The 13,799-nt window shown below is 40.4% G+C and overlaps 1 protein-coding gene across 3 annotated transcripts in view; it reads left to right on the top strand.

Annotated features, from left to right (window-relative positions):
- LOC125153772 (zinc finger protein 677-like) overlaps nucleotides 1-13,799 on the top strand; it is a 160,664-nt gene that overhangs the window by 35,139 nt on the left and 111,726 nt on the right. Inside the window, exons 4-7 of one of the 3 annotated variants that reach the window (XM_047837288.1) lie at nucleotides 111-170; nucleotides 2,554-2,603; nucleotides 7,393-7,429; nucleotides 10,827-12,354. In XM_047837288.1, coding sequence (XP_047693244.1) covers nucleotides 111-170; nucleotides 2,554-2,603; nucleotides 7,393-7,429; nucleotides 10,827-10,873 — 194 coding nt within the window. In that variant the 3' untranslated portion in view covers nucleotides 10,874-12,354. Of the gene's footprint in view, nucleotides 1-110; nucleotides 171-2,553; nucleotides 2,604-7,392; nucleotides 7,430-10,826; nucleotides 12,355-13,799 lie in introns of those variants that run through there. The other 2 variants (XM_047837286.1, XM_047837287.1) reach the window with 2 other exon arrangements.

Raw genomic sequence — 13,799 nt, 5'->3', positions numbered from 1 at the left:
TTTGTACATTCCTTTGTATTTTCTATACATACCACTTCAAAAATATTCCTGTTGATGCTGTGACAAATTACCACAGCCTGAATGACTTTAACAAATTTATTCTCTTACAGTTCCGGAGGCGAAATGTGTAAAATGGATCCATAGCACCGTGCTCCGTCTGGATATGCCAGGTCAGATTTTGTTTCCTTACCTTCCCATGTCTGGAGGCCACTTATATCCTCTGCCTCATGGTGGTCCCCTTCCTCCCTCTTTGAAGCCAGCAGGATAGCATCTTCAAACATGTTTACCTCTGTCATCACTCCACCAACCTTTACATAAGTAACTCTACCTGCATCCTTCTTCTAAGTCCCTCGGGACCGTATCGCATTTACCAGATCATCCAGGATAATCGCCCACCTCATGATCTTCACCAGAGCACATCTGCAGACTCCCTTACGACATTTACAGTAACACTCCCGTGTGATAGGCACAAGGACATGGCCATCCTTTGGGATGGGTGTGTTATCCCGCCTAACACAACCATGATGGCTTCTGCAAGTAGCTACTATTTTATCTTCCTTTTCTCTCGTTATCACTTTTGTTTACTCCTCTTCTGTCACTGACTAGAACTTCTGATAACATGTCAAATATCAGTGGTGAGAGTGGACTGGACGTCCTTGCCTTGTTTCCAGTCTCTGAAGAAAAGCATCCAGTCTTTCACTATTAGGGATAAAGTTTGCTGTAAGTTTTTTGCAGGTGTTCTTTACTGAGTGTAGGAAATTTCCCTCTGTTCCTAGTTTTCTGAAAGTTTAGATGATAAATAGGTGTTGAATTTTGTCAAATGCTCCTCTGTATCAATTGACAGGATCCTGTGATTTTTCCTGTCCAGCATGTTAACATGATGGCTCATACTGCTGGAATTTGAAACTGCTCTCTGTCCCCCAAATAAACCCATTTGGTCATGGTGTACAATTCTTTCTGTGTATTGCTGACTTCCACTGTTAATAGTTTGCTAAGAATTTTTGCACCTTCATTTGGGATTTCTTTGGTAGTTATCTCCCCTGCCCCCTTAATGTTTTTGTGTAGTTTTGGTATTACGCTAATACCGGCCTCATACGGTTAGTTGGGTAAAGTATTCACTCTTCTATTTTCTGAGAGAAATTGTGTAGAATTCCTGTTAATTCTTTGTAGGTTTGATAGAATTGTCTAGTGTTGGTGTTGTGACTTTGTTGTACTAATATTTGTTAAGTAGAGTCCTAGATGTCAGATGGTGAGCCACGGTTCAACAAGAGATTGTAAGGGAAAGTGAAGTAGAGAAGTTAATTACTCACAGATCGTGGGGGAGCTATTCTGCACACCCATGGGGGTCGTGTGAGGAGATTAAGACAGGGTGCAGGCAGAGATCTTAGGGCAGGACCAAGGGTGAATGCCTTTATTAGGGTCCCTCAATGGAATGCCTTGGGGTTCTGGGCTAAGGCCACAATGGTCAATTCAAACCAAACAGAGTAAGGTTTCGGTAAGCTTTTGGAGGTGTGTTGGGGGGGTATTATCAAAAGGGGACAAGGGGAAGACCCTGGGAGATGGGGAAGAATGCTTATCATAGGGAAGATTGGGAAGGTCCTATCAGGAAATCACGTTTGCTTCTGTCTCCATGGGCTCTTATCTAGAGTATGTGTTCAAGGGAAGGGCTCGTTATCATTTCGAGGTCCCTACAGTCCAGTCCACCTGGCTACACAGCATGGATGCTGAGGAACACTCAGCACTCACTCTGTGTGCCTGCAGGTTTCTTTTTCGGGAGGGAATTTTCAGATTGCAGACTTACTCTGCAGTTCAAAGGATTCCTACCATTCCTTTCACATGGGTGATTTGTGGTAAGGTGTATGTTTAGAAGAATTGGTCCATTTCCCCTAAGTTTTCAAGTATTTGTGTGTTTTGTATTAGTCCCTTACTGTCTTTTTGATGTTTGCAGGTTCTGGAGTAATATTCCCTGTTTAATTTGTTATGAGTCATTTATATTTTCTCTTATATTTTTTGGTAGTTTTGCTAGTGAATCATGAACTTGATTTTTTTCAGTGAGCTGGCTCTTTGTTTTATTTTCTCTATTGTTTCCTATGTTCAGTTTTACTTATTTTTGTTCTTGCCTTTATTTCCTTCTTTCTGCTTCATTTGTGTTTCTTTTTTTCCCTTCTGATTTCTTGCTGCAATTTAGATTGTTCCTGGATATTTTCCCTCTTTTCTTTTTTTTTTCTTTTTTTTTCTTTTTTTTTCAACGTTTTATTTTTATTTTTGGGACAGAGAGAGACAGAGCATGAACAGGGGAGGGGCAGAGAGAGAGGGAGACACAGAATCGGAAACAGGCTCCAGGCTCTGAGCCATCAGCCCAGAGCCCGACGCGGGGCTCGAACTCCCGGACCGCGAGATCGTGACCTGGCTGAAGTCGGATGCTTAACCGACTGCGCCACCCAGGCGCCCCCCCTCTTTTCTAGTATAAGCATTGAGCATCAATGTCCCTCTTAGTACTGCTTCAGTTGAATCTCACAGATAATGACATGTTGTATTTTCATTTTCACGCAGCCGTATATTTCCCTCAAGTCTTCCTCTTCTTCCTGTGGATTATTTGGAAGGTATGTTGTTTAATTTCAAAGTGTTTGGAGATTTTCCTGTTAACTTTATGTTTTTGTAGTTGGATTCCATTGTGGGCGGTGAACACCCTCTAGGATTCTATTCTTTTGAATTTGTTGAAGGGTGCCTTAGGACCCAGCAGAAGAACTGTCTTGACATATGTTCTTGAGGGGAAAAAAAATGTGTAATCTCCTGTGTTTGGGTGGTGTTATAAAAATGTTGATGAGATCGTGTGACTTGATAGTGTTGTAGTGTTCACCAGTGTCCTGCTGACTTTCTGTCATTATTCTATCAATTATTGAGAGAAGTCTCGAGCTGTAATTGTCAATTTGTCTGTTTCTCCTTTCAGTTTTATCATTTGATGGTTAACATATTTTGCAGCTATTCTTTGGTGGATATACACTCAGCATTGCAAAGTCACCTTGTTTGACCTGTCAGTTATGTAATTTCCCCCTCTATCCTCAGTAATTTTATTTTGTCTGAAATTTGTTCTACCTGGTATTAATATAGACATTCCTGCTTTCTATTGATTGAGGTTTACATGGTATAAGTTATACTATTCTGTAGACATTGGGGCTCAGATAACTCTTTCATGTAGGAAACTGTACTGTGCATTGTGGGATATTTAGCAGCATCGCTGGCCTATACCCACTAGATACCAGTAGAACCACAACAGTGATGACATTAAAAATGTCCCCAGAACTTTGCAAATGCTCCCGAAGTGGGGGATGGTTATCTCCCCTGTATATCAATTCTACCAATATAGAGATAAGGAAAGCAAAAGATACTACCATGCCACTTTGTTCTCAGCTGCATTTAACACAGTATTCCAAGAAAGACCTGATGTCAGAAGTGAATGACCTGATTTGCAAGTAGGATTTAAGGACGTAACTGTGTCTCATCTCTAGCGGGTAAAACTGACCATTAATAAATCCTTTGAGGTCAAGGGCAAGTTAAAATTCAAAATCATGGCAAAGTCTACATGAAAGACATGGCCCTAATTAATGCCCTATGAAGTTACCTGCCGTTGACTACAGTAGGTCCTGTGGGATTGCTTCTCTTGGACACCATGGCTTAGTGAACGGAAAGCACAGGTGTGGCTCTATTAGAGGGGCCCGAGAGGCTCAATGACCCTGAAATAAATACGAAGAGCATGGCATGTCTAGCTAAATATGGTGGGTGTAGCTAATAGATGTAGCTGTTTGGTATCACATAAAGTGCTATGTAAAAATATTGTGCTGTCCACAATGCGCCAAGTTTGCACCAGAAGGAAACTGTGATCATGTAATAATGTTTGGTGATGTACATTATGATGGCAAGGAGGTCACTAGGGAAAACGGCTGGTTGTGCAAGGAAGACAGGGTTTCTGACACTTTAGCAGATGTAACTACATGAAGTCAAGAACGGTGAAACACAAAGGACTGGAAAGCTATTCTCAGGGGAAAAGTAGGAACCTAAGAAAAGATCCTTCCTCATTCCTGCCCTTCCCTGTTTGCTGTGGACCAGAGACTGCTGGGTCCCTCCTTTCCTTTTCTTTTCGGAATGGGAGGGTTTATTGAGTTTTTTTCTGTTCCACCGTAATGTGTTAGGAGTGAGGACTCCACGTCAGGCTCTCAACCAAGAGGAATCTCACGAGACTGTTGCAAGACCCTCCCATGTGACTGCAGTCATGTTTGGATAGAAATTTTTTCTTTCGGGACAAACCTAAGTGTATTTTGTGTGAAATACAAAGAAGGGATAAATGATTTCTGATAGAAGTTGTACTATCGTACATTGTAATATTTCCAATTAATTATCACCCTCTTGTGAGATTATATGTCTCTGCTCTTTGATATCAAGCTTGGCCACATGACTTAGGCAACCCTTCTTCTTTTTGAGGGGACTACACGTCCTTCCCAGTTTATAGCCACCTTGACTAATGCAGTGTGAGTAGAATGGCATATTTTAAGTGTAAACAGAAGCTTTCAAAGCTTTGTGTGCTCCTTCTGTCTCTCTGGCGCAAGAATAGTTATAACCACATAGACTGAAGTTCTATCCCGAGTCCCAGACTCAAATGACAGAACCAAGCAAGAGGTGACTAATGATAGAAGTGATATGAGGAAGAAATAAATGTTTGTTCTGATGAACCCAAGAGAATTCAGGGATATTTGTTACCATGGAAAACCTCCTAGAAAGCTGACTGGTACTTTGTGACCTTTTCTTTTCTCCTTACCCATCTTAACTACCCAAAGTCATTGTCTGCAGTAATTGCACCACCTTTGAAATCATATTTTCACTTACTCCCTCCCTATATTACTACCCTCATATCTGCCATTTTATATTCTCTACTTTCATTAAAATATCCATTTATTTTTAATTTTATTGTTTTAATTTTGTAAGTTTATTTCGTGAGAGAGCTCATGCACGCGTGGGGTAGGGGCAGAGACAGAGAGAGGGAGAGAGAAATTTAAAGGAGCTCCATGCTCTGTTCAACCGACTCTGCCACCCAGGTGCCCCCATTTATTTTAATGCATCTAGAAATATATTGCCCTTTAAATCTAACTACCCTCAGTGGACTATGTGTTCTCAGTTACAACATTTTCAACTGGTTTATCACAATCAAATATTTATAAATAACCTCAAGAACCTTGCCATCTTCACTGTCCTGCTTCACCTAAGTAGGCCTCAGAACTGCATGAGCTCACTTAGGAGGAGGTTCACACTCCTTGGCAAACACCCAAAGGAAACAAACAAACAAAAAGGAAGAGTCTTTGGCTTAGGTGTTCTGTGGCTAGCCCTTTTCCAAGGACGTGGTCTTTAGTTTCTCCCGCTGTGGTGGCAAATTATGAATGTTCTGCTTTCATTTTCATTCACTTCAGGCTACATTCTCATTTCTTTCTCTACGTCTTCTTTGTCCCAGGGTTAGTCACAAGGAGGTCATTATTTTCCAAGTATTTGTGGATTTTCCAGAGGCTTTTCTATTAGTGATTTCTATCATAATTCCATGGTGGTCATACACATATTTTGTGTGATGTGAATTCTTTTAAAATTTAGCGAGACTAGTTTGATGGGCCAGAATATGGTTTCTCTTGGTAAAGTACTATGCGCACTTTTAAAGATTGTGTTTAATTCCCTGGTTAGGTGGAGCGTTCTTATGAATGAAAACAATCAGTATTTCTCCTGTGTAGGGAAGAAGTCTGTTTTTTCCCCTACTGTGTGCTTCTATCCTGTCTCCCTCACTACTCACACAGAAGACTTCACTTCTGACACTTCTGGTCACAAATACGTGGAGGGTTTCCCCCACCAATAAGCAGTCTCCGACACCAGCTGGTTTCCTACCATTCACCTCAACTGTGACTCCCTCTCCCTGGATGCCCCTCCACACACTCCAGCCGCCCCGCAAGTCCAGGCTGACTCATGTGCTTCTGCAGACTGGTCTAGATCAGAGGTGCCAACAACCCCCTCATTGTCTTTGACTAGCCTGCTAGAGCCCCTCACAGAACTCGGCGAAACACATGTACCAGTTTATTACAGGCTATGATAGAGGATACGGATGGACAGTCAGATGAAGAGACACAAGGGATGAGGTCTGGGAAGGTCCTCAGTGCAGAAGCTTCTGTCCCCATGGAGTTGGGGTGTGTCACCTCCTGGAGGGGCGGTGTTCGCCAGCCTGAAATCTCTCTGAACCTCCAGCCATTGGGCTTTTGAGGAGACATCCTCATATACGCATGACCAGTCATTAACTCCATTTCCAGCCCAGGTCCTCTCTCTGGAGGATGAGGGGATAAGGCTCAAAATCACCATCCTTCCGGTGAGCAGCCCCACCCAAAGAGCCCACACAGGAGAGGCCTCATTATAACAAAAGATGCTGCTGTTACCCTCGTCACTTAGGAAATACAAGGACGTTAGGGGTTCCATGTAGGAGCCAGGAGCAGAGAACAATACATACTTTTTCTTTTATCTCACAGCTCTGTAAATGTCAATTGGGGCAGTTTCCTTGATAGTCATGTTACAGTCGCCGAGGTACTGATTTTGTCTACTTGTTCTATTATGGAGAGAAGGGACATGGAGATCTCTGACTGTCATTGTTGATTGGTCTATTATTGCATTCCTGTCCGTTTCTGAGGGGTTGTGAAGTTCTGTTGCCACGTGTATGGTTTAGGATTCTCATGTCATTCTGGGGAATGTATCCCTTTATGATTATGAAATAGATTTCATTATCCCTGGTCATAGAATTTGCTCTTTAATTAACTTTGATCTGATATAGCTACTCTATTTTAATGACATTAATAGCATTTATGTTTATCTTTTTTCCATGACTTTACATTGTGTCTTTAATTTGTGAAGTGATTCTCCTAGGGAATACATTGTTGTCTGTTTTTAAAAATCCAGTTGACAGGAACACCTGGTTGGTTCACATGGTTAGGTGTAAGACTCTTGATTTCAGCTCAGGTGCTCTCACGGTTCCTGAGATCAAGCCCCTTGCTGGGCTCTGTACTGACAGTACAGAGCCTGCTTGAGATTCTTTCTCTCCTTCTCTTCTCTCTCTCGAAATAAATAAAACTAAAAAAAAAAAAAAAATCAGTGACAATTTTTCCTTTTCAATGGGGTTTTTAGACTGTTTCCTTTTACAGATATTACTATATAGATTTAAATTATCTTGCTATTGCTTTTAGATCTCCTTTGCTCTGTTCCCTCTTTTTCTGCCTTTGAAGTAACTCAATTTTTACAGAAGATTTTGTTTTAAATCATTTTTATTCTTTTTCGGATTAATGGTATTACCTATAACTATTTTTTATGTGTTTGTTTCAGGGGTTATCCTATACAGCTTACCACAGTCTACCTTCACGTGAGTTTATACTTCTTCATGTAGAGCACCCGACAATTCCTTTCCACATGGACTTCCATTTCTCTGGTTCTGCCCTGTGCTACTATTAGTATGGGTTTCTTTTACACATGCTATACACATATATACTAGAGTGTTAGTTTATTAAACAGTCCACCATATTTTAAGGAGGCTAAAAAATAGGAAAGATATTGTTTATTTATCCATAGAGTTACTACTTCTAGTGCTCTTAATTCCTTTGTGTACATCAGGAGTCTGCCACCTAAAGAACATGAGCCAAATACAGCCTAACATCTATTTTTAAGTACAGTGTAACTGGAATGCAGCCACATTCATATTTAGGTACTTTTGACCCAGTAAGGACATATTGGAAGAGTGGTAACAGAATCAGTATGGCCTACAAAGAATAAAATATTTACTGTATGTTCCTTGCATAAAAGTTTGCCAATCTCACACATAGAGTCACATTATCATCACATCTGAGTTAGTATAAAACTTGGGATATGAAACATATGAAAAGTCAACGTTGTATAAATACTAGGCACAAGATGGAAGCACAAGTCTCACATCGAAGCATAAGACTAGGAATAATTGGGGGTTAGTAGATCTTGTACTAATGAGGAAACATGAAATATGTGATTTTGTTACTATTCAATTTTTAAGTACAATATCTTATTATATGTTAAAAATTTGTTTGTTGACGTTGACATTGAAGATATAACTGAGGCGTAAAAGACCCAGCAAATTTTACTTGATTCACATTCTTAAGTAGGAGTATACCCCTGGCTGGCTACAGGGGTAGACAAGACGAAAAGTATGTATCTTAGCAAGTCCTGGGATCAAATCCCTCAGACAGTTTTGACAAATGGTATTTACTATCTTTCCTTAAGTCCTTGTCCACCCCACCACTATGTTCTCTCAGTAGGGGTAAGGTTGTCATAAAGAAATAGGTCCATGCATTCTCCAAATAGGTCATGGTTTTGGATCTGTTACATATAATCTTAAACACTCTGGGCAGTTTTCTTATTAAAATTTTAAAAATTCTAACTGCAAGGATTCCCAAAATTTAAATGTCTCCAGTGGAAACTTGGTATCACATTTCTCTAAACCACACAACAATTGTGGATATTCCCAATCCACTGTAAATATGTTCCCATTCTGGCAATTTTCTGCTTGTTTCCTCCACCCACTTGCCCTTCCTCATTGGTATTTGCATGATACGCTTTCAGTGGTTCTGCTCAAAGATGACCTCATCATGTGGGCATTGCCTGAAAACATTGTTTAAATTAGGAAACCCTGTGATCTATCATTGTATATGAACATGTTTATGTTACTTACCAGTATCATATTTTATCTTTACAGACTTAACCTTATAGAATATAAGCTACTTGAAGGCAGGGAATTTTGTGTCCTGCTAATATCAGCGATTAGAATAGTTCCTGACTGGTAGAATGATCGAATGCCTTTTATCTGTACAAAGCAGAAAGTTACTGTAGTGCATAAAAGCTACGAGACTAATAGGTCACATGCTCAAGTAAACATGTAATTCCATTTGTGACACCAAATTCTTTATTCCTGTAACTTTGTACCCTAGTGTTCTGAACATTCCTCATAAATTCTCAGGCTGTATTTTGTTTGGTTCATCTTGTGAGTTTTAGGCAGCATGTGCCAAACAGCTCTAACCCATCTGTGAAGGATGATGCCTTTTGTAGATCTTCTCAGCTACAAAATGTTAAATTCACGATTCCCTCTCACATGCTCCATTCTACTCTCAATACAAATATTAATCTTATTGGTCAGGTCGGACAGTTCTTATTTGTGAGGGACAGACCTCCTGGAAATCAGTGGCTGAAACAACTAGGTGGTCTATCATTCTCACATAACAGGAAGCCCAGAGATCCAGGTTGGGATGGGACGGGTCCCCTGGGCAGTCCTCTGCCTGCTCCACCTCCCTTAGCACTCAGCACTCTCTCCTTACAGCAGGATGGCTGCTGTATGACCAAGAAGAATGAATAGTGAGGGGCAAAGGCCTTTTCGTTATTAGGTTTTGTCTTATTTACATGGAAGTAATCCAAGAGGGTTCTTCCTAATTAGCTACACATTTTAAAAGTGCAATTTTGATAAAGATATGGGGGGGGGAGAGGTTTGGTCGCTCAGTCAGTTGACTGTCATGACTCTTGATTTTGGCTCAGGCCATGATCTGTGGGTTGTGGGATTGAGCCCCAGGTCAGTTCTACACTGAACATGGAGCCTACTTAAGATTCTACCCTCTCCCTCTGCCCCTGTCCCTTACTTGTGTGCACCCTTTCTAAAATTAATTAATTAAAATAAAATAAGTATATTGAAGAATTTTCAAATTTCACATTACCACCACCTCAACAACAGAAGGTAAAAGAAAACAATGCTGAAGAAAACATTTCATAGACCAAATTTAAAAATACCCTTTATTAATATTAACTGACAAGGTAGTCAAGGATAACTTTGGGGTCAGACAGATTTTTCGGTGGACTTTGTTCTTTATCCTGAATGTATAATATTGCATGCAACCCATGACCAGTCTGATATGTGTTCCAAATGAGTCAAAAATTATTAATCCTTAGTGTTTTCTAACTTAGAGATTTATTTCCTATGAAATTTATTGCTTTCGTTTTAAGTTAATTTTATTTATCTGAATCAACACATAATTTGCCATGTTTCAATACAGATGTTCCGATTCTAATACCTTTCTTTTAAAGTTTTTAAGAGTTTGTTCGTTTATTTTTTCACACTCAGTGTGGACCCCAGCGGGGAGCTTGATCCCATGAACCATGAGATCATGAGCCACCCAGGCACTCTCTGATTCTAGTATCTTGGTAGAAAAATGGAATGAGTGATTTTGAGATTCCATTCATTCCATTCTCCCTTAAAGTGAAAGCTCTATAAAAGGCTTGTCATTGGGAAATATTCTATCACTTCTGAATGTGTTTTAGTAATAGACTAGAACTTAATAGAAAAAGAATTGGGACATCGTCTAAAAATATCTTAGGTAGTTGATCTAAACAGTAATTCACAACCAGTTTCCACAATCATACTGTGCAGTGGGGGCTATTTGTGCATCAGGAACAAAAGGAAGCATGAGGAAGATTGTGGTCTTTCCCAACCAAGTCAGTCAGGAGTAAATTATATTAAAGAGTCTGACTCTACTTTTGATGTCTGACTAATGATACTTGTGAAGCATCATTACAACCTCTTACCATTCTGCCCATCTGGTCAGGAAAAGCTAATAATGACACCCGAGAGGCCCTTCCCTTGGCAGGAGTCGTAAGTTCACAGTGTCAATGAGTACCATCACCCCCACCCCACACAGGATGCATCATAACAAAAGTAGTCCCCATTCCCTGCTTTCTCTACCCATTTTCAGAACTTGAGAAGCCTACCCTGCTCTCCCGAGAAAGCATCATTATGTAATAAACATTCTCCTTACACTTCAGTGCATGCAGTCATCATTCTTGACATCTGACATCCTGTTCCAGTGGACTAAGCACAATGCAAGTGAGCATAAATGTTTTAGAGGGTAAATAAGAGATTTCTAGTTATCAAAATTGCCATTGTGTATGTTCATTCTTCTTTTTTAAATTAATTTATTTATTTTGGAGACAGAGAGACAGAGCATAAGCAGGGAAGGGGCAGAGAGAGAGGGAGACATGGAATCTGAAGCAGGCCCCAGGCTCTCAGCTGTCAGCACAGAGCCCGATGTGGGGCTCGAACTCACAGACCGTGAGATCTTGACCTGAGCTGAAGTCGGACACTCAGCCAATTGAACCACCCAGGCTCCCCGTGTATGTTCATTCTTGAGAGTAAACTCATGAAGCCTTATCTTTTCAAATTATTCCCTGAGCACTCCAGCAAAAATGTAGTTTGTGTTATCTTTATGCTTCTGAAATTTTCTTTTAGTTCCTAATTCTTTTCATATGCCTACTACTTTTCTGTTGTTATTTAATATAACGGTGCAACACATGGGTCTCATTGTCGCACAAAAGGCATGCCAAAATATAATCATATGGTGTATATTTATGAATGGCGAGGCAGGTTGTACAGGGTGAGAGTTTGAAATTGCATTATTATGGTATTTTCATTATAGCCAGAAAAATAATCTGGGATATACTGTGGAGTGCATAACTCTCAAACACATTCAGGTTATGAATATGTATTTCCAAAATTGTAGGTTTGAATCTAACATGGAAGAAAATTGTAATGGATGATATTCAACCTGGAGAGTCCAAGAATATGAAATGCCCCAGTGAGCCAGGATGCACCTGGGCTAGTAAAAGGCAGATGGGGGAGCCTGGGTGGCTCAGTAGTTTAAGTGTCCAACTTCGGCTCAGATCATGATCTCATAGTTCGTGGGTTTGAGCCCTGTGTTGGGCTTTGTGCTGACAGCTAGAGCCTGGAGCCTCTTTCAGATTCTGTGTCTCCCTCTCTCTCTGCCCCTTCCCCACTCACACTCCCTCTCTCCCTCTCAAAAAATAAACATTAAAAAAAAAAAGGCACATGATTCATTTAGGGTTACACAAAAGCTTACATTTCACTTACTTAGATAAGAGAAACAGGGTATCCGAAATAAAATGATATAAATATGCAATTTCTGTGGCCAAATTTGAAAACTTCGCAAGTATAATACTGTTGGGTTTATTTTTTTTTTTTGCTTTTGTTTTTGAGAGCACAGGTAGGTGAGAGGGGCAGAGAGAGACAGAATCTTAAACAGGCTCCACACTCTGTGGAGGACCTAACACAAAGATTGATCCCACAACCCTGAACCAAAATTGAGTTGGAATCTCAACATACTGAGCCACCCAGGCACCCCTACTTTGGTTCTTTGTTCTGTTTTGTTGTTTTTTTAATCTGTAATTTACTGTCAAATTGGTTTCTATACAGTACCCAGTGCTCATCCCAACAGGTGCCCTCCTCCTCAATGCCCATCACGCATCCTCCCCTCCCTCCCACTCCCCATCAACCCTCAGTTTATTCTCAGTATTTAAGAGTCTCTTATAGTTTGTTTCTTCCCTCTCTGTGACTTTCTTTTTCCCTTTCCCCTCCCCCCTGGTCTTCTGGTAAGTTTCTTAGGCTCCATATATTAGTGAAAACATATGTTATCTATCTTTCTCTGCCTGACTTATTTCACTTAGCATAATACTCTCCAGTTCCATCCACGTTGCTACAAATGGCCAGATTTCATCCTTTCTCTTTGCCAAGTAGGATCCATTGTATATGTAAACCACATCTTCTTTATCCATTCATCAGTTGATGGACATTTAGGCTCTTTCCATAATTTGGCTATTGTTGAAAGTGCTGCTATAAACATTGGGGTACAAGTGCACCTATGCATCAGCACTCCTGTATCCCTTGGGTAAATTCCTAGGAGTGCTATTGCTGGGTTATAGGGTAGATCTATTTTTAATTTTTTGAGGAACTTCCACACTGTTTTCCAGAGCGGCTGCACCAGTTTGCATTTCCACCAACAGTGCAAGAGGGCTCCCATTTCTGCACATCCTCTCCAGCATCCATGGTCTCTTGATTTGTTCATTTTAGCAACTCTTACTGGTGTGAGGTCGTATCTCATTGTGGTTTTGATTTGTATTTCCCTGATGAGGAGTGACGTTGAGCATCTTTTCATGTGCCTCTTGGCCATCTGGATGTCTCCTTTAGAGAAGTATCTATTCATGTCTTCTGCCCATTTCTTCACTGGATTATTTGTTTTTCGGGTGTGGAGTTTGGTGAGTTCTTTAAAGGTTTTGGATACTAGCCCTTTGTCCAATATGTCATTTGCAAATATCTTTTCCCATTCCATTGGTTGCCTTTTAGTTTTGTGATTGTTTCCTTTGCAGTGCAGAAGCTTTTTATCTTGATGAGGTCCCAGTACTTCATTTTTGCTTTTAATTCCCTTGTCTTTGGAAATGTGTCAAGTAAGAAATTGCTGCGGCTGAGGTCAGAGATGTTTTTTTCCTGCTTTCTCCTCTAGGGTTTTGATGGTTTCCTATCTCACATTCAGGTCCTTTTTCCATTCTGAGTTTCTTTTTGTGTATGGTGTAAGAAAGTGGTCTAGTTTCATTCTTCTGCATGTTGGTGTCCAGTTCTCCCAGCACCATTTGTTAAAGAGACTGTCTTTTTTCCATTGGATATTGTTTCCTGCTTTGTCAAAGATTAGTTGGCCATCTGTTTGTGGGCCTAATTCTAGGGTTTCTATTCTATTCCATTGGTCTCTGTGTCTGTTTTTGTGTCAATGCCATGCTGTCTTGATGATTATAGCTTTGTAGTAGAGGCTAAAGTCTGGGATTGTGATGCCTCCCGCTTTGGTCTTCTTCTTCAATATTACTTTGGCTATTTGGGGTCTTTT

The sequence above is a fragment of the Prionailurus viverrinus genome, chromosome E2 (assembly GCF_022837055.1).
Source record: "Prionailurus viverrinus isolate Anna chromosome E2, UM_Priviv_1.0, whole genome shotgun sequence".
In the NCBI taxonomy this organism is placed as follows: Eukaryota; Metazoa; Chordata; class Mammalia; order Carnivora; family Felidae; genus Prionailurus; species Prionailurus viverrinus.
Note: the sequence above shows the minus strand (reverse complement) of the source record. Positions and strands in the feature narration are given on the sequence as shown.